Raw genomic sequence first — 25459 nt, 5'->3', positions numbered from 1 at the left:
CTTACTCCACTTTGTCCACATAATGTTTTATCAAAAAACAAGACAGTCCGTCCACAGTCAGACAAGCATCTCTTTCCACTCGTTTTACTTCATCTTGTTAACTGCACAGCTCAAAGTGCAGCATCTGATTGCTGTATAGAGCAATGTGGAGCTACGCTAGCAGCTAATGAGTATGATTAGGGACCATTAGATGCATGGCTGTCTGCACAATGGGAAACGAGCCATGTTTAGCAGGTGGCCGTGCAGGGGAGGAGACAGCGCTCTTCCTGGATGCACAGGTCCATATGGTTTAGATTTGTGCACAATCTGTTGGTTATGTCATTTCAGAGATAAAAACTAACCAAACTGAATGCGTCTCAGAAGTTCACTGCTCACTAACTGTTATTATGAGTCGGCATATAATGAAAGTCAAAATGCCTGTGCGGTGTTCAGTCAGTATGAAACACATTCCCTGTGTTAGAGTCGGTGTGGAAATGGTGAGGATAAAATGAGCCACTTTAAGAGACATTTTAGAAAAGAACATTATATAAACAGATGCACAAAGATGGATGGCGGCTTGAGTGTGCCACTGAAATAATCACGACTTGAGAAGTGGCGTGTGCAGGCTTTTTCTTCGCTTGGGTGGCCTAAGTAGGGCACCGACTTGGCAGGAAGTTTTAGCACTGATTGGCTTGAATTGGATTGGCCAATCAGATTTCAGCCACCACAGGCCACTTCCTGGTTACGCCCCTGAACTTGTGCTGGTAAATTAGAATCAGCCAATTACTGCAGCTGCTACTTCTATAAAAAAAAAAATTGAATTAAAATTCTTGTTGCTTTCAACATTAAAGTGCTAATCTCAAACATTTCAGTTTTGTTCTCTTTGGCGGCACCTATGGTGATGAACAGTAATTGCAGGAGCACACTTCCCAGATATCCAGACAGTATCGCATGTGTGACGTCTACGGTTGACTCCGGTTGTTACTCTTGATTTGACTGTTTGCCTTCATCTGAGCGTCCAATTTGTTTCTTTTTCTTTGTATTTTCACTTATTTTTGAAGTTGTATCTGTAGTCATCGATCTTTTCTTTGTTTGTTCAGCCATAGTAGATTACTGTTTACTCGCAACACTTGCAGAGACCGCTTAGCTCCGCCTACCCTCTCTGGCAAAATGGAAAACGCGTGACTAACTGGGCACCGCTCGTGATGTTTTCCACGAAAGTCGCCACAGACACCCATAATAATACGATATACTGCAAATCCAACGGCTTTCATCATCTCCATTGTGTTACCTCATTCGGCGATGGATAGAGACTTAACAGACATTTGTTTACATGAAAATCTTCCAGATTATTATTGACTAATAATAACCCACCTGTAGGCACTGCGCTCGGCGTGTAGGACCTGAGTATGTTGCCTACTCTCCAGCATGATCTGAAAAGCATTGAAGCATGAAACAAAGTTAAAAACTTCCTGTACTATTATACTGAAGTCAGAAAAAGTAGCGCTTTGGTTTCATTTATGCATCAAGTCTGTGCATGTGCACAGAGTGTGCATGTGCTTGTATGCAGTCCCATTATAACACTTCCCCTGAGAAATATACACACATTTCTTATTATAGGGTGTTGAACGTTTCTCCTCAGATGACTTCAGATGACTTCAGATAGATGTGGCGCAGGGTTTGCACATACATTACTTAGTCTTCCTGCCTGCCTATACTATTGTACAGCAACACTGTGAAAATAGAGACTTGACCGATAAACTAATACTCCAAAAAAGTTGCTTCACAGCTTCTAAATGTAACTCTTTGTTACTTCATTTAACAAAAGAGTCTCCCTTTAATATAAATTCTAACAAGGGCACATTTGTGAGCTGTTGTTGGGATGATATGATGTGTAATTGGGGCAAATCTACAGTTTGCATAATTGTAGATCCTGCGATTAAAAACACATGACATCATCTGGCTCAGGCTTAAATGTGTTGCCATTAATCTTCTTGGACGCCATTTTTAAAGCCTTCTTTACTGACTCTTACGATATTGGCGTAGAGTAGTGAGGTGGCTTTACACACAGTGAATGCACTGCATGACTCAGCATATCGAGAACCCTTATCTTTTTTGAGTTTGTAAATTCAAGAAGATTGTTCCTCCCACAAATATAAATATAAAGTGAAAAACAGCCTCATTGAATTCCACTTCAGCAGGATGCTGTTTAAATCTTTTTGTTACACCTTGATGCAGATGTGTTACTAACCTCACCAATGAACGGCTGGGGGCTTTGTTATTTTTAATAGGAATAGAGAGGATACGATCTTAATTGCATATACAGCATTGTGGCCTGTGAATAATACAAATGAAATAAGCTTGTATTATTGTTTGTATTGAATCAGCAGCACATTGCTATAGAGGCATTTTATTTAATCACCAGGAGCCGCTGCCAGCTGAGCACGATATCTGCTGGATTCTCTAATAACACACACACACACACACACACACACACACATTTCTTACTGTGTAAAAAAAAAAGCTTTCACAATCATGTTTTAAATAAAACACAACTTTAGCCTTATTACAATTTACCTTTTGTTATTGTTAGAGAGGTTTCTTCCTGCTCTCTGACAGAAGCACGCAGAGCGGAAGAAGGGAGGGGGAGGAGGGTTAAGAACATCGTCCTTGTGATGTGAAGTAGTCGGATTTAAGTCTTCAGTTTGAGAAACCTTCACGAAGCAGGTCGAATAAAAGCTTCTAAAAATGTGTTTTATCGTCAGCTGATGGGAGGAGAATCATGTTGTTTTATCGTCTTTAAATTATTGTAGATCCTGCAGTTTATCTAACATCAGACTCAGCTTAAAGGGCCAGTTCGCTGATTTTCAACCTCAGTCCTATCATGCTATTATGGGGAGCTAATGCCATTATGGTAGGAAAAAGTATAATTTCGCTCTGTGCCTTTGAGCTTCTCTAATGGGCCAGACGGCGTAAAACACGTCATCTGGCGGAGGCCAAGGAGCTTGCTAAACTACACTTCCTCAATCTGGGCCGCCCGCCTCCGATGTCATGTTTCGTTAAAAATCGTCAGGTTTGAAATGTAGACTGCAGACCTGAAGATTTTGTAGACGATCCACCGGTATATTCTCGACGTATTTCGGATTCTGTTGCCTGCAGCAATCAATGTCCTTGACTGGAAAACGGTAGTATTTCACTCCAGAGTCTCTCGCTGGGCCGTTCCTGTCAGAGGGAGGGCTGCAATGCACGCTGGGTGTTGTAGGAATGTAGACTCGGTAAAACCACAAGCTGTTTCTACAACTTTCTCCACAGCTACGGCGCCAAATTCAAATATTATTGCTTCTATCGATTACAGAGAACACCAGCTTTGACTGACAGCGGCTTTTTCCAGGGGCAAATTGCTCCTTTAAGTAAAAAGCAGTGGCTAAAAGCTAGGTTTGTCCAATTGGGGTAATAATTTTGATGATGAAAAATGATTTTTTTTCTTCTATATTAAGTCATGCAATATTCCTATTGTCAATGCAAACATTAACTGCTGTGAACCACCAGCTTTCATATTAAACATATGAAGAAAATTTGAAAATGGATTTGTAGTTAGAAGCAGCAGCAAGCAAAAACAGAGCCTTCTAAATACCAGCGGTATCAGGAGCAACTTGTTTTTGTGCATATTTTGAACCCTCCTCAGGCTTTGTTTGTGGATGGAAATTAGCCAACAGTTGCATGAAGCCGGTGCACCTTATGAAGCATTTATCAGTAACAAGGTTCAGTCTGATGTTGTAAGACTGTGTCTCTTTATAAAGGCTATTTTTTCAACATAAATATTTCTGCTTCTCAGGGGGTACGTCTTTGTTCTGTTGGACAAAAGTTTTCCAAAGAGATTTACATGGTTATTTTTAAGGCTGAGCAGAGTCTGTTCCTCTCTGTAGCTTTGTGCCGTAGGCCGCCTAACCCCCACGAGAACTGGCTTGTCAATACAGAAGTCAAAGTGAAGTAATATTTGTCTTTCTTTGTCTTATTATCTTTTCTTTCAGGGTCATGGTTGCTTAAGGGCTGAGCGCTTAATACATACATATTCACTCTGTATTTGAAGTCTCAGGTCTCTGTACAGGTGAATGAGAGATCGCTGGAGAGACCGGGTTCACTTCTAGTTTCTGATTTATATTTGACAAAAGAATAAAAGCTGAAAACAAACGATGTAATCATCCTTTCCCCCTCCTGTCATCTTTCATCCCGTCTGTTCAGCAGCTGCACTTTACATCCCTGTGACAGATCACATGTTTTTTCTTCTGCTTTTAGCTCTGGGAAAGAATCGTCGAATCCTCCTCCAACATATCAGTTGACTGTCACTTTGCTTCAAACATCTTGTTTTTTTTCATAGCAATGGGCCTGCGATTGACAGATCTCACTGCGTCTTTGTGGAGGATAAATTGTTAGTATTTAGTGTTGAACAGTACATGTGTCAGGAATAACTGTGAATTACACACTGCCTGCCCACAGCTTTAATTAACCAACATTGTTGGCACCATACGGAGCTGCTGCTGCTTCTGCGTTTGCAGCCAGAGAGAGTGGAGAAAACAGTGTACAACTCTGAACACGCAAAGCTACTTAGAAAAGCTACGTTCAGCTTAAAGAGCGAAAGGAATAAACGATGGATGAAGAAAAGGGTATTGATCAGGGTGAGGAAGGTTCAAAGGACAGTCTTTGAGGCAGCTATTGATGTCAGGATTCTTTCAGTTAACAAGAAAACATATGCGTCCAGTATTTTAATCAGTGTGTCGAGTCTAAAGTCTGCTCTGAACACACGAGAGTGTGAGTACTACTGAAAACTGTAACTGCTTCTTAGCAAAGCACACAGCGAGTTTCTGCAATGAGAGAATAGTACAACATTTGAGCTTTTTACTGTCGCCCACATGTTCTATTTTTGCAGCGTTGCACTAGTTCCTCATTGCGAAACAATAACTGGCATCATGTATTTAAACATTTCGGGATTTAGACGCAAGGTAAACAACCCTTTACTGCACAGTTATGTCTATTCCTGTCCCCTTTATTTGACTGTCTGTTCGGCTTTCTCAGGTCGGTGTCAGTTGTCATTGTTTCTAAAAATGTATTTTTAGTGGTTATATAAGTGCAGCATGCATGTATAGAAATTACAGCTGCAATTAGTGTTTTTATCAGTGATTATTTTACCTGGTAATATCTGTATAATACAGTAACTCATTTAGGTTATACAATGTTTAAAAATAGAGACCAGAACATCCCCGAGCCAAGTGTGATGGGTTCAATGGATTTGTCCGACCAAGAGTCCAGCACCAAAACGCATTTTAGCACAATGATGCCACCGAAACAATAAAACAGAGAGAAGCAGCAAATTCCTAGAGTAGAGAAGCTTCACCCAGGTTTAATGAAGTTGCTACCTGAAATTGGAAGATTTTCATTTAAATAAAGTCTCTGTTAAGTCTCTATCTATCGCAGAATGAGGTAACACAATGGTGCTAGAGCCTATGGTCCACTGATGAAAGCCTTTGCATTTGCAGTATATAGTATTATTATGGACTGGTGCCCAGTTAGTGACGCGTTTTCCATCACTCAGCAGTGGTTGGTCTGCCAGAGAGGGTAGGCGGAGCTAAGCGGCTGCTATTCCGGTCTCTGCAAGTGTTGCGAGTAAACAGTAATCTACTATGGCTGAACAAACAAAGAAAAGATGGATGACTACAGATACAACTTCAAAAATAAGTGAAAAACCAAAAAGAATTCAACGCTCAGATGCTTTTAAAAGCATTCAACACATCAGTTTACTTTGTACTTGAGACATTAGCAGGTCACAGAAAATGTCTCACATTTCCATTTTAATACTTGTTTTTGTTTACCTTTTCTCCACAGCCACGTCTCCCAGAGCAGCTCCCTGGAGGAGGTTCGCCTGGACGGGGACAAGTTTGTGCCGCCAGCGCCCCGGAAGGTGGAGATGAGACGAGACCCAGTGCTTGGCTTTGGATTTGTGGCAGGCAGTGAGAAACCTGTTGTGGTCCGCTCAGTCACACCAGGTAAAGTGCCCTCAGCCGCACACAAGCTCTAATACAACAGTGACTCATCCGATCCATGGCCATTATCAACACATTCCCCACAAGGAGATGTAATCCTCCTAAAATGTAGCGAGTAAGGAGAGATGAAAACCCACTCAGGCTGCAGTTTACGTCGATGATTCATTGATTTTAACAGCCTCAATGAGTAAGCGTTCATTAGAGCCTCGAGCCATAAGACAGGGATTAAGACAATCGAGAGAAGTGGCACGACTGTGCACTGTAGCACTTAACACATATTTGGTGTGTGTTGGCAGGGGGTCCATCAGAGGGGAAGCTGATCCCAGGGGACGAGATCATCATGATTAATGATGAGGCAGTCAGTTCAGCACCCAGGGAGAGGGTTATCGACCTTGTCAGGTATGACAACACACTAAGGTGAGATGCCATTTGCCTGCTGTTACTCCTGTTGTTGATAATTACACAGTGATAATTATTCACCCTGTTGGAGGTTTTTGGATATTGAGTAGATTTATGTTTGCTTTTTTGAATCTGATCAACAGAAAAAGACTTCATGTCTCCTACAAAACTACTGTGATTAAATACAAAACGCGTACACATGTTTGCATTAGTATAACAGTATATACTCTACTTTTATAGTTCTAGTAACCTAATTGTTCTACCATATTAGTTAGTCATGAGGTTTGCATTGTGAATGCTGGATGTCTCGTGTCTAATATTGAACAAATTCACTGTTATTTTTGCCATACCATTTTGGTATAAAAAGAAATATACCTACATTAAATCTGTTCCTTTAAAGTGATAATCTTGAAGATTTTCATGTAAATAAATGTCTGTTAAGTCTCTATCTATCGCCGAGTGAGGTAACACAATGGCGATTGAGTCTATGGCCCACTGATGAAAGCCTTTGCATTTGCAGTATTACAGACTGGGTGTCTGTGGCGACTTTCGTGGAAAAAATCAAAAGCGGTGCCCAGTTAGTGACGCCTTTTCAATCACCCAGCAATGGTTGGTCTGCCAGAGAGGGTAGGCGGAGCTATGCAGCTGTTTTTCTGGTCTCTGCAAGTGTTGCGAGTAAAAAGTAATCTACTATGGCTGAACAAACAAAGAAAAGATCGATGACTACAGATACAACTTCAAAAATAAGTGAGATAAGAGTTACAATCAGAGCTAACTGTGGACGTCACACATGCAACACTGTCTGGATATCTGGGAAGTGTGCTCCCACAATTACTGTTTATCGCCATAGGTGCAGCCAAAGACAACGAAACTGAGAATCTTCGAGATTCCGTAACCGTGACAAAGGGAGCTAACCGAAGACGGCTGATTAAATTGGGAAGTGTGCTCCTGCAATTACAGTTTATCGCCATAGGTGCCGCCAAAGAGAATGAGAAACTGAGATTTTTGAGACTATAACTTATGATATAACTATAAAATAAATCTGTTTCTTTACATTTTTTGAATAGTATATAATAGAAAAACCCTAAATCATCAATGACGCAGTCCAGTAGCTTCAGATGTCACATCATTTCTTAATGGACACCACACCACACAGATTCTATAATGTAAAACAATAAGACATTAAAACTCACAAGTGAGATGAATATTATAATCACACTATTTGTTCTCACAGTTGTTGGACATATTAATACACTGGGCTTAGTCTACAGTGTATTTTCTTTTGGTATTTTATTTTGAAGTGCTTTAAAACCAAACACTTCCTCTGGTTGGGTCTGGTTCCTCATTGTCGCCACCTGCTCCGCTCGCTGTGGTTTAGCTGCATGCCGTGTTGATGTTTCTCCATGCGTCTCATTAGATTAATATCAGTGACACAGCTGAGTGGCTGGCTGCGATCTTGTCCTCGAATGACCCGTGTAAGAGTCTGTAAACAGTACATTAGCAGAGGGAAAAGTGCCCATGTGGCTACTCCTTCACCGCTTCCTGTGGCCTTGAACGGGCTCTGCAGTAAAAACTCTGCATTACGGAGGCAGGACGGGGCTGCCAGGAGCATCGATGGGACACAATGTTCCTCCTGCTACAGTACACCACGATGCCTCAAAAATAAAATTACTTTAACCACAGTGTTTTGTTTTGTTTACATCTTTCATAGGAAATAAATCCGTCATTAAATGTGTGTTCTTGCTTTGCAGGAGCTGCAAGGAGTCCATATTGTTGACTGTTGTTCAGCCATACCCAGTAAGTTCCTCCGTCCTCAATGAATGAAAGCAAGTAAACTCCAATAGGCTGCTTGTGTGTTTTGAGGGGATTATTTTGTTGACTCCACGAAAGCAAGTCATTAATCATGCCATATGTTTGTGCTGGCACCGTCTCGGCAATGCCTTAGCTGAGTGTTAGCGCCCCGCTAACTCAAAGGGAGCTCATGCTGCAGTCCTTCCAAGGCTTCTCATGGTGCGGCGTCAGATCCTCGCAAGACCTCAGATGAACCTGCCACATGAACATTTGGAGTCACGGAGCATCAGATTGTGATAGATACACAGCGACAGGAGCCTATATTTGGCCTTTATATCCAGCTTACATAATAATTTAGCAAAAATATGTGGCATGAAATCTGATAATTGTCTCTATAACATAAAAAAAACGCACCTGTTCATCGTGCTTTGCAGTTTATCATTGCACAGTGTTTCAGGGGCTCTGCATGATGAATGTTGTGTCTTTAAAAAGAAGGCCACTTAGCAGGCAAACTTGAATAAGGTTTAGATCCCAGAAAATAAAGGTGTTGTATTCCACGACACAAAGAGGGACTAAGCCGCTCTCATGATGCAGCCTCTAATTGCCTCCGTTTACCAAAGCCTCAGTGACACAGCAGCAGTGAGGGTGTGCGCCCTCTTATGCTCTTGCTCTGAGCCACCTTAATTGTCCCAGCACTGAGTGGGGAGATGGGAGGTTGTCATTTTTTCAAGAGGGGAACATGTCCTTGAATTGTGTGCAGCTGAAAAAAAAATACACAACCATTTCCTAACAAACCCATTGTCCTTTAAATCTGTTTTTCTTTTCTTTCTTTCCCTCCAAAAGTCACCCAAATCAGCATTCATCAGCGCAGCCAAAAAGGCCAAGTTAAAGACTAATCCTGTTAAGGTCCGCTTCGCTGAAGAGGTCATCATCAATGGCCAGGTCCCCGTAAGTCACACCGCACTCTGATTCATTCTGTACACATCAAGGCGAGCATCACAGCGGCCGGCACAAAGCAAAGTGAAAATATCAAAAATCTGAAATCGTTTCCTGAAACATGATGACACACAACAGCAAGTAATTCACCTCCACCTCTTATGTCTCTCTTAAATTGCTGGGATGTAATAGAGTGTGGGTATGATTGGCAGAAAAAAGGGGGACTCTCTCGCAGAGAGCTTCCCTGATTTGTTGGATGTGTCACACAGAGAAGAGGATTTTAAAAAGAGCAGTCACAAAGTAGGGAGACTTTCAGGCAGCCTTATCCAGAGAGCAGAAAAGACCGCATCGTACAGACTGTAGAACAAGACGGTGATTACTGAGGGAACAAAACACTGGCTTTGCTGAGAGTTTGATGAGAAAATCGATACCATCCTCATATAGTGTCTGTATCTTTGTAACATGAAGCTACAGCCAGGATAGATTAGCTTAGCATTTAGAGTGAAAGCTTGGGGAAACTCCTCCACTTGTCCAAAGACTTAAAGTTACTCACCTACCAGCACCTTTTAAAGCTATTACAGCTAACATGTAATATGCTGTTGTGGTTTAACATGCTGCACAGTTTGCCAGACTATTTCTTGACCTGGCTCAATAACTTTATTTAACTTTCAATTAGCTTTAGAGGTGCCATATTTTGTTAGCCAGCCAGGTTAGCTATTTGACCCCTGCTACATGTCTCTAAAGCCGCTTTCCCACTGGTCAAAAAACCAGTTAACACACGGCTTTTTTGCTTAGTGGGAAAGTATTCCTGGGTAATTATCGCCTCGGCTCTGATTGGCATTGATGGGAACACAAAACCCGGGTCGACGCGCTAATCTCCGCCCCCTTTCCGGCGTCCAAGCAGCGCTCGAACATTGTTCCAAATGTGTCTGCGCTGAGTTTGATACATAGACTGAATGAGTATTGATACAATAAAGATCTAACCACCGTAACATGTTCATGTGTTTCCATACTGCTTACCAAACAGTTTAATGGAAGTTCTTTGTGCGTACTATTCCCTGTTTCCGGTGCGTTTTTGACATCAGACAAACGCAGCAGAAAAGAGACCGAAAGGAGCATACTTCACTGGCAATGGGAAAAGAGACAATCTGCATTTATTAGCGGGTCTTCACGGGTCTAAAAAACCTGCGCCAACGCGCTAATTTTGGTGGAAAAGGGGTATATGCTAACCATCACATAGCTAAATAAACATACAGAAAAAAGAATAGTATCAATCTTCTCATAACATAAATTCAAACCCAACTCCCACGCACTTAAACTCCAGTATAAAAGCAACTTTCAGCTGCTTATTAATCAAGTGATTGTTGTTCCATGTCAGGAAACGGTGAAGGACAACTCCCTTCTTTTTATGCCAAATGTGCTGAAGGTGTACCTGGAGAACGGGCAGACTAAATCATTCAAGTTTGACAGCAACACGTCCATTAAGGTAGGTGCTGGAAAGTACCTTGCTTTCCCTATGACACGCAGCTGCATAACAGTGATGCTGAGTTTAAATGAATATTACTGACTGTACATTATTAAGTGTGACATCACCACCTTATCTGAATCTAAAACACATCATTTGTTCTGTGCAGTGCAAATTCTGATTGTATCTTCAGTCGTGTTCACGCTTTTGTGTGTTCAGCAATTTAGCGTTATGGCATTGAGCTGAGCACGAGCAGGATGCTGCATCTGCACATTTTCTCCTGTTGTATTAACTATGACTTTGTCTTTATGAAGGATGTCATCTTGACCCTGCAAGAAAAGCTATCCATTAAGAGCATCGAGCACTTCTCTCTGATGCTGGAACAAAGAGCGGAGGGATCTGCCAGCAAACTCATGCTCCTGCATGAGCAGGAGATGCTAACTCAGGTGGGACGGCGCTCCTTATCAGGAGATAGGAAGCAAAATAAAATATAATTATTATATAATGATAGTAATACTTGGTGGTAAAAGAGAGGCAGGATGCCGCCTTTGAGTTCAGTGTACAGTCAAGTATTTTTGTATTCTAACTGCATGATAAATGTGAGGGCATAGTTTGACATTTTGGGAAGTGTGCTTATCCACTCTCTTGCCAAGAGTGAGAGAAGATCGATACATCTCTAAAATAATCCCTCAAGAAAACCACTACTGCTTGATTCTGCTCTTCAGTTTGTGTTCAGCTTAAACCAAAGAGATAAAACATGCTTGTTCGTCTTGAAGACGCTGGTAGGTGAATTTTGTTTTACTTTTGTACAGCGCTAGAAAAGCTGTTTCTCTGTTTCTCAGTTTTATCGAAAGAAAACAAATAAGCTCATTTCCCAAAATGTTACATTAATCATGATTTTGTAAAAGTCAAATCTAAATGTCCCAGTTCATCTGAAACAAGAGCTAACAGCAGCCTCCCTATCTTCTGACCTGTGCTCTAGGTGACGCAGAGGCCAGGGTCACACAAGATGAAATGCTTCTTTCGAATCACTTTTGTCCCAAAGGATCCTGTGGACCTGCTCAGGAGAGACGCAGTAGCATTTGAGTACCTTTATGTTCAGGTGAATATCAGCAGATGAAACAGCAGAAATCACAGTATGTTAAACATCTCAGAGCGAGACTTTTTTTCATAACAGCCTTGGCCAACGCACGGTTGCTGTAGGTGTGAAGTTGTTTTGCGTGTCATGATAAGAAGAGTAACTGAAGTGTAACCTCCTCCTGTCCTCTCTCCGGCTCCTCCAGAGCTGTAACGATGTGGTGTTGGAGAGATTTGGGTCAGAGCTGAAATACGACACAGCCCTCCATCTGGCTGCCCTGCAAATGTATATTCTAACCATCAATACCAAGCAGTCGCAGAAAGTTTCCCTCAAGTATATTGAGTAAGTAGACTCGATTTCACACTGAGCCGTGCGGGCTGGAATCTCACTATTGAATATTTTGTCGTGTCTCCATATATAGAGGACACTAAACAGTCCTGAAGGCTGTTACATGTTAAAACAACAAAGGGATCACGAGTAGTGTTCTGCTGCGGTGCCAGGAGATACATCCCAGCTGGTTAGTTAATGATTCTGAGCGCATCCTGTCAGTTAATCAATGCAGCACCTCTGGGTGAAGGAAATCGATCACCGGTCAAGAATGATGACTTGAGCGTTTTTCATACTGATCGAGTGACCTTCTCTAATCTGTATGAATTGTGCGTCTGCAGGAAGGAGTGGGGTCTGGCATTGTTCCTGCCTCCTGCGGTGCTGTCGAGCATGAAAGAGAAGAACATCAAAAAAGCTCTCACTCACATCCTCAAAACCAACCAGAACCTGGTGCCGCCTGGTAAAAAGGTAGAGAGCTCTACCTCCTTCTTTTTTCTCTTCATGTCTCTGTATCTTTATGACCATCTCTCTCTGTGTGTCTCTCTTTCTTCTTGCACTATATCTGAAAAAACTCTTGACTACCACCTAGTGGACTGTTAGCTTTCAAAACAACTGTGCTGGCTGCATTTCAGTTGCTGTGAATTCCTAATTTAAAGGGACATTGTAGATATGCAATCAATTTTCTATTATTCCAATGTGTTTTTCAATCACGTTGGTAAAGTGTGTTTCGGTTAAAAAACGTATTATTTTAAATTATTCTCCGGAGCCTCTCCTTCCTCCTGAAACGAACAAGCCGGTTTGCCATTCAAAGGTCAGATCTTAGCCACGATTGGTTGACAGTATCCCAGACACTCCAAAGTTGTGGAAAACATGGTCGCTCTAGGATCCGTTATTCGGCCTTATATGTACGAGCTAGAATCGCAAGGTATCAGTATTGTAAGCTGAAATCTTAAAGACTTGACTACAAGCTAGTGCAAGAAGGCAGCCTGAGGTGAATGACGGTGAATGACGATTGGTCGATTTCAGCCAAAGCAAGGATCTATGTAGAAACCTGCAGCTGTTCTGAACGGTCCATTTCAGAGGCGACCTTGTGTGAAACCCATGCAAAATATGAGAATATCCATTCAACAGATATGGCCCCTTTAAGTGATTTTAAACTTTCATCTCATCCTCCGTCTCTTGTTTCCTCCTCCTTCCAGCTGACGGCCCTGCAGGCAAAAGTCCATTATCTGAAGTATCTCAGTGATTTGAGGCTTTATGGAGGACGGGTGTTTAAATCTACACTTGTTGTAAGTGAAACCGTCTTAACTATCTCACATTATACGCAGCTAGAGTGTATGCCAGAAAAATATGATGGCTCACATACTCATTTGTTTGCTCAAAGTGGTGTATGCCCTGACTCGCTCTTCCTTCCGCAGCAAGGCGAGAAGCACACAGAGGTGACGCTGCTGGTGGGGCCCAAATATGGCATCAGCCATGTGATCAACACCAAAACAAACCTGGTGGCGCTTCTGGCTGATTTCAGTCACGTCAACAGGATTGAGATGTATACAGAGGATGAGAACAGGGTCAGAGTGGAGCTACATGTTCTGGATGTGAAGGTTAACAAACACTTTGAAAATAAAATCATGTGCTGACTGTTTCTGTTCTTATTTTCTGTAGTTTCGAACAGGTCATTATAAACTCATTCTACAGCCTCCCTCTCCCATTTATTTTCTGCTCATTGTCTTCTTATCTCCCTCTTTCGCAGCCCATCACTCTCTTAATGGAGTCTGTTGATGCAATGAATCTGGCCTGTTTGACTGCTGGCTACTACAGATTACTGGTGGACTCTCGTCGCTCCATCTTCAATGTGGCCAAAAACACAGACGGTATGGAGACATTTCAAATCATCGCAAGATGACTCACAAGAACTTGTGTGTTAAAATAGATAGGTTTCATTTTCTGGTTCCTCTTTGCAGGCCATGCGGCGAGAATAAAGCAGAACTACCAGGCCATCGAGTGCACATACAGCACGCCCCACAAAGCATGTGAAGACAGGAACAACCAGCGGTGCAGCCAAGATTATTCTGACCACGAGTTTGAATACCTCGACCACGGGAGGTGTGAAAGCCAACCAGTTTACGTAACTGAGATCCACCAGCCCCAGCACTCGATGCACATGGCAGAAAGAGCCGAGTGCTGCAGAATCCCCTGCTCCCAAACTTACCTCAACTTCCCCAGGCCCAAACCCCAAGACTCTTCCAGGGGTGCAAAGGTCTCCTTCATATTTGGAGATCCTCCTTTAGACAGTGTAAACCCCCAGAACCTGGGCTACCAGAGACTGATGGATGAGAGCCCAGAGATTCTAGACAATCACAGCCCCATGTACAGGCGGCTCGAGGAGGACTATAAGATGATGGATGCCATAGAGGAGGGGGATGGGTATCACTACTCCACCAAAATCTTCGGCACCACTGAATGCATCGAGGAGCCGCTGCTGCACGATATCTGCTACGCGGAGACAACAGATGACGCAGAGGACGAGGATGACATCAGCTGCGAGGAGGACATGGTGATGAGTGACATTGACAAGCCCATGTTACTGTCGCTCTCAGGGTCCAGCGATGACATCATCGACTTGACGTCCCTGCCTCCTCCACCGGAGGGTAACGACGAGGAGGACAATGACGTGCTGCTGCACTCTCTTAACCTGGCCATCGCTGCTCCTCCTCCCGGCTTCAGGGACAGCTCAGACGAGGAGGAGCAGCAGGGGGCCGGGTCTCGGGCCAAGGGGGCCTGCAATGATATCCCGGTGTCTCTTATAGATTCAGTGCCCACCCACAGAGGAGAGGGCCACGGGGAGCCTCTGAACGATGCGGTGGTGTCCACCTTACAGGCCCTCGAGGCCCTCGCAGCGTCTGAGGAACAGAGTCCGGCACAGTCCGAGAGTAGCACAGGTTCTCCTTACACTATTGTAACGTTCATCCATTAACATCACACATGTTCCAGCCATTCACTTTTCATTTGTTCTTGTTTATTTTTTTTTCAATAAAGCCCATTTTGTTCTATGTTTCCATTTGTGTGAGTATTTCATTCATTTCAGCGCTCAAACTGTTCATTTCAGTTCGTTTTGTCAAGATTTGTTTTGTGCATGTTTTTGTTTGTTTTCTCAATTACACACTGAACAATGTCTGACTAAAAAAACTCTTAATATTTAATGGATTCCATCATTGTAATTAAAAAAGTCATTTATTTTAACTGAAATATAATCACATATTGATTTATAATTATTGTTCCGGTTATTCCACAGTCATGATTCACTCCTTTTCTTCTCCACATGCTAAATAACCTTGTCATTACCATTAACTCTCATCTTTGATAGCATAATGTGCCATGAATGAAGTTGTTAATGAGGTGTTTGTCTCTCTGTGGTACACAGGTGTCGAAATATCACGAGCGTTTAGTCCTGACTCCTCAGATTCTGGCAACGAGACAAATTCTTCTGAGATGACAGAGAGCTCCGAGCTGGCCACCGCTCAGAGACACTCTGAGAGCCACCTGAGGCTGCATGTGGCCATGACGGAGGGATACCATGCCATGAACGATGAGAAGAGAGACAGCGCTGCGGCTAGTGGTGGTGGTGGTGGTGCAGGAGCTATGCAGTACAATCCCCAGGAGCATCAGGAGGAGGAGGCTAAATCATCTGCTGTCGCCTCCTCTCAGATTTTTCACTCAGATGGAGGCGAGATGGAGCCAGAGACAATGGAAATCAAATCGGTCAGTGAATACTTCACCAAGATGCACATGGGCTCCGTAATGAGCAGACAGAGGGGAAAACAGAGGGAGGCAGACGGCAGAATCCAAGGAGAAACCTGCGAGTCCTCCGACAGGCCTCACGCGATGCCTCAGGAGGCCGCTAAAGAGGAGCCCCCTCATCTTGTTGGGAAGTACAACGCTTTCACTGTGAGAGATTCCTATTACATGAATCAACTTGATCTGGGGCGAACTCACTTCAAAGACAGGCATCAAAAATGGCAGCAGAGAGCGCCTGGAAACAAAATGGCAGAAAATCCAGAAAGTGTGAATGACTCACAGGCTTCCCACGCAGAAAGGTTGACAGTAAAGGGAGAGAAACAAGACTCAGATGAAAGAAGCCAACAGTTAGATGCACATGTCCGCTCCCCGTCCAGAGGGCCCGGCCCTGCAGAGGGAGAAGCTGCTTCACAGGATAATGAGCAGCAGCAAGTTAAGATACAGCCATCAGAGCAAGACGTCACGCGGTTACACGAATATCACTTGAGCAAGCGCATGTCATCGATACAGAGTGAAGGCGTTCATTCACTCCAAAGCTCACAATGTTCCTCTATAGACGCCGGTTGTAGCACAGGCAGCAGCAGCTGCGTCACTCCCATGGATTCTCCCCTTTGTGCCACAGACAATATGCATGTCCTGTCAGAGTCCTCGCTCAGGGGGCTGAGTTATGCAAGTGCTGAGGAGAGAGCATACGGGCCCCCAGGGCAGGGGAAGGTGGGTCATCCCATAGACCCCACCCTGCTGAGGAAGATCCATGCAGCGACCAGCGCAGAGCCGGGGTTCAGGGTGACGGGGGATGGCAGTCACAGGATGCCCAAGATAAAAGAAACCACAGGTAAAACTAAACAGGAGGGTGCTCACGCCCTTGTACGTAAAAGTCTAAGACACCATTATTTCAGTCACTCATCGCCTACATAAACACAGCAGTATCTAGCCATGGAGAGAGTTCAGTTTGTTTGTCCATGTTTGGAATATATGTCTCTGAGATTGCTGCCTCAATCTTACAAAATAGAGGCGAATTAAATTTCACTTGTGCTCACAGCAAAAAATTATTACATTTTAATAACCCAACTGCAACCACAAACATGCTCCACACAAAGTGCAGACCTTAATTAACAGTTTCCATTGGAAATACTTTTTGCTGTCGGTACCAAAAGTGAATTTCGTTCACTGAAACTGTTTTGGTATGACACACATGACATGGAAGTGGCCACTGTGCTGTCAGCTATAGTTTGTGGATTGTGTGTGTGGCATTAAGGCCAACTCCATGTTGTTGTTTTTTTATCAAAGCCGCACAGTCTCTGCCCATGGCTAGTTCACTGGCTGGCTAATTAGATAATCATCACTACAGCCTGCTGTCTTCTCTGCAGGGAAAAATAACAACAATCCTGACTCGCATGGACATGGAATGTATGACAAACACTGAACAAGCTAACAAGCCTCAGACACAATGAGCTGCTTATTCATATTAATGTGGAAATAAATTAATGAAAATTACTTACCAAAAACATTCAAACAGGCTTCTTTGATCATCTGTTGTTAAACTGCACAGCAAGCTCTTTTATTTGTCCAATATTTGCATGAAAAAATATCCAAAAGGCCCCGACATCAAAAACACTGTTCAGTGTCTAGCTAAGGGGAAACCTAGCAGGCAGCTAGCAGCACCTACAACTAATCTGTCACTCAAAGTGACCAGGCCCCTAATTGCATAACTTAGGCTTTAATATAATTGAAATTGAATAACGTTATATAAAAATCCACCCCTGTACAATTGTCATTATTAGAGGAATTAGCTATAGAGACCAAAACACTTTCATATCAGGCTGTAAACATGTTAAAGATATAATCTTGAAGATTTCAGCTTCCTTCTCTTTGGCGCCACCTTCTGCGTTGTGACTGTTTGCCTTCATCTGAGCGTCCAATTTGTTTCTTGTTCGTTGGATTTTCACTTCTTTTTGAAGTTGTATCTGTAGTCATCCCTCTTTTCTTTGTTTGTTCAGCCATAGTAGATTACTGTTTACTCGCACACTGACCAGAAAAGCAGCTGCTTAGCTCCGCCTACCCTCTCTGGCAGACCAACCACTGCTGTGTGATGGAAAACGTGTCACTAACTGGGCGTCGCTTGTGATTTTTTTTCGTAAATGTCGCCACTGACACCCAGTCTGTAATAATACTATATACTGCAAATGCAAAGGCTTTCATCAGTGGGCCATAGGCTCAGTCACCATTGTGTTACTTCATTCGGCGATAGATAGAGACTTAACAGACATTTACTTAGATGAAAATCTTCGAGATTATATCTATAAACTCTGCTGTAAGGTTGAGCATTTTAATATGGGGCCTTATGTTCATGGACTTGCTTTTCGAGCCAGCCTCGAGAGGCCAACGGAGGAACTGCAGTTTTGGCACCTTAGCGTTGGCTTCATTTTTCAGCCCAGGAGGTTGCTGCTTGGTGTGGATATCTCATAGATAGATCGAAAAATTAATAGTGAAAAGCATGCAAACATTTCTGCATAACTATATACCACTTGTAATTTTTGTGGACTGATCCTATAAACCCAACCTAGGGGCCCCAAGATAAATATGAAGGGTCACAAGATGATCGAAAGTCTATGCATGTTTCTGTTAAACATAATTCAACTTTTGCATGAATTTTCTTTATCTTTGTTCTATGAAATATCGAAATACATTTTTAAAATTATGTATTAATGTGTGCTTTAAGGACGATGCTTAACAGTTCTCTTTGTCTCCCTACTACCCCTAGTGTAGCTTGCACACAGCTGAAGAAGGTTGGGGAAGAGTCATCTTTAGCTCTCTATGTGACCAGAACCACCACCACAAACGTGTCACCATCATCATTAAGAAGTAGCACAGAGCCCAGCGGGCTAACACAGGCCATCCCCGAGCTCGACCCACACATCGTGGCTTTCCCCTCAAGCGGATCTTCATGTGACCCCCCCACAGGCAGCCTCAGGAAGCCACGCAGGGTTCGGATGCTCAGGAGGAGCTTGAGCACCATAATGCCAGGATCCAGGAGTTTAGAAGCGCTGTTCGAGAAGACAAAAACCTCTCTTAAAGGAAAGAATGGCGGTCAGAGTTCCCAGTCTCAAGATCCCCCAAAAATACAGAGGCTATTCTCTGCCAATACCTTGCCCAAGAGCTTGTCCCAGGGTTCAGTCGCATCCAATCAGTCGGGTAGAAGGTTGATGAGAGGAGCCTCTCTGTCGCTGCCAAAGTCTACAGCACCAAGGCTGAATGCAGGTACGTGGAGGTGTCGCGGGCCGCTTAGTCACTGCTTCCTGCGGAGAAAGGCAAACGCTGACCGTCATAATGAAAACAGAGAGATGCCCTTACATGCTCTGTTCTCCGTCAGCTCTGTTTCTTTCAGTCGCAAAGAAAACACAGTCTTGAAAGCTGAGATGAGTAGTGCGGCCACAGCTATGAATGACACGAGCCTAAAAGCAAGGCTAGCTAGTGTAAATTCAATGAAGGGGAAAACCTACAGCCTTCACACAGGGTTTGCACTTGCTCGGAAGGATGCCTTAGATATGGTCAGCGTGTTGCGTTCCAGCCTCGGCCACATTCCCAGAGGTGAGAAGCCAGAAGTGGACGAGGCCGACATGGATACGCACTCCCAGCTGCTTTTAATGCAGGCAAAAGTGCTGGGCAGCGCCTGCACTCAGATGGCCGAGGAGTACCGCAGCCCAGAGGAGTTACTGCTCACTCTGACGCACAGCTTTCACACGCTCTGCTGCTTAACACAAGCCTGCATGTCGCTGGTGGAAGGTTTGAGCAGGGAGAGCGAGCGGCGCGAGCTGGTAGCCAAGGTGGACGAGGTTGTCATGAACTACGTGTGTCTGCTGAAAGCTGCTGAGATGGCTTCAGGAGGCTCCCCCGGCGACCAAAGTGTGAATACGTTGACACATCACTCTGCCACCATGTCTGCTATTATAAACGCACTAACTCACTCACTGCAAACACTGCTCAAAAAGTAAACTGTCGTTATTTTGTCCTGATTATTGATTTTAAAGCCATACATAAGAGACATGGGTTCAACAACCAATGTGAACTGCTGTGAAAAAAAGAAAAACTTGCCTTGTGTATACAATATTTTAATATGTAAAGTTAAAATGAAATTATATGGATAAGTAAAGTTTTAAATAGATTATATAAAGGCCTTTATGAAGAAGAATAAATCACTCCTCTAGTATATTATCTAATATATCATAGGGATTATTTTAAGGATTTATTGGATATATTAGGGACTTAACATTTACAAGCTCAAAAGATCCTTGTTTATATTGTAAAAAAAATACATTATGTTGAAGAAAAAACACACACTGTATACAGCGCTAGACAAATCATTGCACAGGAAAACAAGTGATTAAATATGACCTTTTCATTTGCTGGATTCACCTTAATTTAATGAATACTTTACACATGAACACTGAGTACTTTCCTGTTATTTTTTGTCAACATCATTAAAAGACTAAAACTTTTAAAAAAAGGCTTTTCTCAAATATTTTTTGTCAGTCTGTGTTTTAATAAACATGCATGTTTTATTGTTGCTGTTGTGAATACAAATTCATAATCACTTATTCCCTTTGCAGTTGACCTCTGAATCATTAAAGGCAGAAAACTGAGGCGGGAGAATTAACTTTTCAAGGATACAAGTTTGCTCCTAAATTTGCATTATTCATACATAAACATTGCTTGACCCATGTTTAGTTTTATAACTGTTTAATAATTCATGCTTTTACAATTTACTCAAGCCTGAGTGGAGGTAATGCTTTTTGCATTAATGATGATGATGATGGCTTATTTCACTTGGGGGACTGGAGAGTGTGCTTGCACCGTGTTATGTGTGAAAGGAGTAAAGCACAATGCTGCATGGTGCTTACGCATGTGAGTCTACAGCCATGCTAGCTGCTCTGTGAGGCAGGTCTTTTAGCTAAGTGCTGATACTATCATGCTAACAGTGACGGTGCTAACATGCTGATGTTTAGCGGGTAATGTTAGCTATAGTCGCCATCTTAGTTCAGCTTGTTAGCATGCTAGTATTGACTAATTAGCACAACATATAAGGTACAGCTGAGGGTAATGAGATTATCGGTAATTTTGCAGGCATTTGGACAATTTTAAAGACCAGCTCCAGTCATGTTTTAAGACGTATAAAATGCTCTGCTTGAAATAATAAATTGTGTCGGATATGTTTAAACACGTTTAATTACCTTGTAAAAATCCTCCCAAAGCATCTCCTCCTTCTCCCTCATTAAAAATTCCTCAATCTGCATAGTCAAATTTCCAACCACCTCCTCAATCGCGAAAACAAAACACATCTCTGCCATCATTTAGTGGCAACTTGTTGAAACTTAGCTAGCTTAAAATGTAGTAATTAGTAGTAGTAACGTTAGCGTTAGAAGTCAGTTGTGAGTTTGCAAAAATGACGGTTACAGCTGGCTTGCGCATCGCCGAAGTAGTTGCCATAGGTTGCACATAATGATATGCGTAGCACCCCGTCAGGACCATGTAGTGGAATGTTGACATCCTTGAAGCTGCTATAGCTAAAAAGCTACCTTTTCATCTTGTATGTTTTACTGTTAAGAAGCAGATCGAGCAGGTGCTTCTTCTACCTGGTTTAGGTCTGTCTATGAGAAGGCCAAACATGCATACATACTGTCTGGACAGATCATGAGAGAGAGTTTAGTTTACTCAGCTGTAAAGCCATTATCCACAGACAACGGAAAAAGAGTCGCCAGAATAGCATGTTTACCATGTAGAGCTGGTAAACCTCAGCCCGAGCACATGTCTCACTTTCCCCTTCAGGCTCATCAGAAATGAAACTGCTCGTTCCATTTCTACAGTCCACTGAATAACCCACAACTCCTCCAGCTGTGCTGTAAATCGTGCTACAAAAGAAGCAGACTATTATCCTTTTATTCTAATGCAAACCTTTTCATAGCTAGCTTAGCATAAGTCACATTTGTCGCAATTCATAACAAAAAGCAATACTCAACTGTTATCAACCAGACATTATAAAGGATGGAAGATTTGTGGTTGGTGACAAGAGGGAAGTGATTCTGGCTAATTATACATACATTGGCTTACCCAACCACCTGTTACTTTCATCTCATCAACTTGGAGCCTGTCATCAATGTTGCACTTCTTTCAGCACTCGATTCAACTCAGAAGACATATCAGGACCTCGTATCATCTCTCTCTGTGAACAATGTTCTTCCATCTGGTAAGCATTCGTTATTTTTGCTAGTATTACAAAGGTGTTTATCATGAATGGGGATGGAGGGGGGGTCTTGTACCAGTTTTCAGTTGTATTATGGAGTTGCACATCCTGTAGTTACTCTACTGAAAGTGTTTTGATTCATGTTGAGTGTTTTCTTAGTGATACAAGTGTATTATTGGCATTCATGTGTACACAGTTTCTCAGTAACTCGCCTGTGTTTGTGTACAGATGTGTGTGGCACTGCTGGGCCTGTGGCGTTCTCACTCCATTTCGTCTGCTAACGTTACTTACCCAAAAACTCTGCCATGTGATGTCAGTGAGACCGACAACGGGAGTATGGTGAAGGTGGACTGCACTGAGAGAAGCCTCAAATTCATCCCCTTGGGCATCCCCAGAGAAACCACCAATTTGACGCTCACCATCAACCATATTCCCAATTTAAACTCCTCCTCCTTTCGTGGCCTGGAGAACCTGACGGAGATCGACATGAGGTGCAACTGTGTGCCTATCAAAATCGGCCCCAAGGACCGTGTGTGTACAGAGAGTGTGACAATAGAGGAAGATACTTTTACCAACCTGAGGAATCTGCAAGCGCTGTATCTGGATGGAAATCAGCTCTCCAGTATACCCAAAGGCCTGCCTTCTAATCTTATCCTGCTGAGTTTGGAAGTGAATCACATTGTTGAGATCTCTAAAGCAAACCTCTCTGAGATCAGAAATGTTCAGATGCTTTACCTCAGTCAAAACTGCTATTTTCGTAACCCATGTAACGATTCCTATAAAATAGAGGACGGTGCATTTTTACAGCTTAACAGTTTAACATTGCTTTGTCTGAAGTCAAATAATTTATCCTTTATTCCACCTCAACTGCCCACAAGTCTCAAGGAGCTGTATCTCTACAACAATAACATTCACAACGTCACCGATGAGGATTTCAAAAACTTAACTAACCTTGAGATTCTAGATATTAGTGGAAACTGTCCTCGATGTTACAATGCTCCTTTCCCATGCACCCCTTGTCCAGATAATTCCCCGCTTAAAATCAGCGGCTCTGCTTTTAAAATGTTAACAAAGCTTAAGACGCTCCGGTTGCACAGTAACTCCCTGACATGCGTGAAATCCGAGTGGTTCGCCAACACAACCGAGCTGAGAGAGCTTGATCTCTCTTCAAACTTTTTAGCGATAGAGATCGGATTCACCACATTCCCACTTTTCCTGGGCAAACTAGAAGAACTTGACCTTTCATTTAACTATGAGCTTCAGAAGTACCCCCAAACACTGAGACTGAGCTGCAGCTTCTCCGCCCTCAAATCCCTCAGAGTTCTCAGGCTTAAGGGTTTTGTGTTTCAGCAGCTGAAGCCAGAGAGTATTGCTCCCTTGAAACATCTCGAAAACTTGGAGGTTGTAGATCTGGGTACAAACTTCATTAAAATGGCAAACCTTAGTATTCTGATGGAATTAAAAAGCTTTAGAATAATCAGTCTGTCTGACAACAAAATATCTTCCCCCTCTGACGGCATGGATGTTGCTGGTTTCTCTGGGGAAGACCCCTTGCACTGGTCTCCCATGCTGGCTGGTGCTGAGTACCAGAGTAAGGAAGTGAGAGAGATTCATTACTTCAGATATGATGAATACGCGCGCAGCTGCAAATACAAAGACAAAGAAGTTGGCGTTGTCACATCATTTGTCAAGAGGGAATGCCGTCAGTTTGGCAAAACTCTGGATGTGAGCAGAAACAACATATTCTTCTTGCAATCAAGATTTTTAGATCTTAAAGAGCTGAGATGCCTCAATTTGTCTGGAAATGCAATGAGCCAAAGTCTGAATGGCTCTGAATTCACCCATCTGACTAATTTAAAATACCTGGACTTCTCAGCAAATCGCCTGGACCTGCTCTACTCCACTGCATTTCAAGAGCTCCAAAGTCTGGTCATCTTAGATATAAGTAACAACAACCATTATTTTGAGTCAGAGGGCTTGACTCACATGCTTAATTTCACCAAAAACTTGAAAAATCTGAAGGTACTGCTGATGAACCACAACAAAATCTCGATGTCCACTAACACAGAGCTAGAGAGTCAATCTCTAGAGAGGTTAGAGTTCAGAGATAACCGCTTAGATATTATGTGGAGAGATGGAGACATCAGATATTGCAACTATTTCAAGAAATTAAGTAATCTGACCGTCCTCGACATATCTCATAACAATCTCAATTTCATTCCAGACCAAGTGTTCAGCGGTCTGCCAGATAAACTGTCTGAGCTCTTCATCAGAAACAACATACTGAGAGAGTTTAATTGGGGAAATCTACAACTTCTTTATTCTTTGCAAGTTCTGGATCTCAGCGGGAACAGCTTAACTACTGTTCCACGCATGCTGTCAAACTGTAGCCAATCTCTCAAGAAGCTAGTTTTACGAAAGAATCAAATCGTAGTACTCACGCCAGATTTCCTCAAGGGTGCTTACAACCTAACATACCTGGATCTTAGTTTTAACAGCATTCAGCACATTGACAAATCTAGCTTTCCGGATGATGTTGTCGAGAAGATGTCCATGCTGCTGTTGGACCACAACAAATTCCTGTGCACATGCAGTGCTACTTGGTTCGTCACATGGCTCAACAAGACTACAGTGACCATCCCCCGACTGGCAACGGATGTCACCTGCGACAGCCCAGGGGCACAAAGAGGTAATTCAGTCATCTCAGTGGATCTGCTAGCCTGCCAGCACCACTACCTGTCAATCATCCTCTACATCCTCATGACTTCCCTCGTCCTCAGCTTCCTCACCCTGTCCGTCTCCAGCCACCTCTTCCTGTGGGACGTTTGGTACATCTACCACTTCTGCAGGGCCAAGCTCAAAGGCTACATGCGCCTGTACTCCCAAAGCTCCGTCTATGATGCTTTCGTAATGTACGACAAAGAGGATCCTGCCGTGTCAGAGTGGGTGATGAAGGAAATGTGTGTCAATCTGGAGGACCGCGGAGACCGTCCTCTGACGCTGTGTCTGGAGGACCGCGACTGGATCCCTGGATGTCCTCTGATTGACAACCTCTCTCAAAGCATCCACAGGAGCAAGAGGACCGTGTTCATTCTCACCAGCAGATACATGGAGAGTGGCAACTTCAAGACGGCTTTCTACATGGCCCACCAGAGGCTTATGGATGAGAAGGATGATGTCATCGTACTGATCTTCCTGGAGAAAGTGCATCGCAATTCAAAGTACTTGAGATTAAGGAGGAGACTGTACAAGCGGTCAGTGCTGGAGTGGCCAACGAACCCGCAAGCTCAGCCATACTTCTGGTTCACCCTGAGGAGTGTATTAGCGACGGAGGGTCACAAACAATACAACAATTTCTTCAAAGAGACATTGTGAATTGAACAATGGGCTGTCATCATTACCTCCTCCTT

General features: G+C 43.1%; 2 protein-coding genes across 3 annotated transcripts in view; both read left to right on the top strand.

The window, feature by feature from the left end:
* Positions 1-20309, top strand: part of frmpd4 (FERM and PDZ domain containing 4) — a 30893-nt gene extending 10584 nt beyond the window's left edge. For both annotated transcript variants that reach the window (XM_069663351.1, XM_069663350.1), the window contains 15 exons: positions 5860-6020; positions 6314-6416; positions 8168-8213; positions 9051-9155; positions 10522-10629; positions 10923-11054; positions 11591-11710; positions 11892-12028; positions 12355-12481; positions 13213-13302; positions 13432-13614; positions 13764-13884; positions 13975-14952; positions 15435-16643; positions 18578-20309. In XM_069663351.1, coding sequence (XP_069519452.1) covers positions 5860-6020; positions 6314-6416; positions 8168-8213; positions 9051-9155; positions 10522-10629; positions 10923-11054; positions 11591-11710; positions 11892-12028; positions 12355-12481; positions 13213-13302; positions 13432-13614; positions 13764-13884; positions 13975-14952; positions 15435-16643; positions 18578-19803 — 4846 coding nt within the window. In that variant the 3' untranslated portion in view covers positions 19804-20309. The remainder of the gene's footprint in view (positions 1-5859; positions 6021-6313; positions 6417-8167; positions 8214-9050; positions 9156-10521; positions 10630-10922; positions 11055-11590; positions 11711-11891; positions 12029-12354; positions 12482-13212; positions 13303-13431; positions 13615-13763; positions 13885-13974; positions 14953-15434; positions 16644-18577) is intronic.
* Positions 20310-22037: 1728 nt separating this feature from the next.
* tlr7 (toll-like receptor 7) lies at positions 22038-25424 on the top strand. Its single transcript, XM_069662987.1, has 2 exons — positions 22038-22052; positions 22278-25424. The coding sequence occupies exons 1-2, from the start codon at positions 22038-22040 to the stop codon at positions 25422-25424; spliced, it is 3162 nt and encodes a 1053-aa protein (XP_069519088.1).
* The last annotated feature ends 35 nt before the right edge of the window (positions 25425-25459 follow it).

This window comes from Semicossyphus pulcher, unplaced genomic scaffold, assembly GCF_022749685.1.
Source record: "Semicossyphus pulcher isolate SPU_LCO1_2020_fin unplaced genomic scaffold, fSemPul1.0.p SCAF_15, whole genome shotgun sequence".
Classification (NCBI taxonomy): Eukaryota; Metazoa; Chordata; class Actinopteri; order Labriformes; family Labridae; genus Semicossyphus; species Semicossyphus pulcher.
Note: the sequence above shows the minus strand (reverse complement) of the source record. Positions and strands in the feature narration are given on the sequence as shown.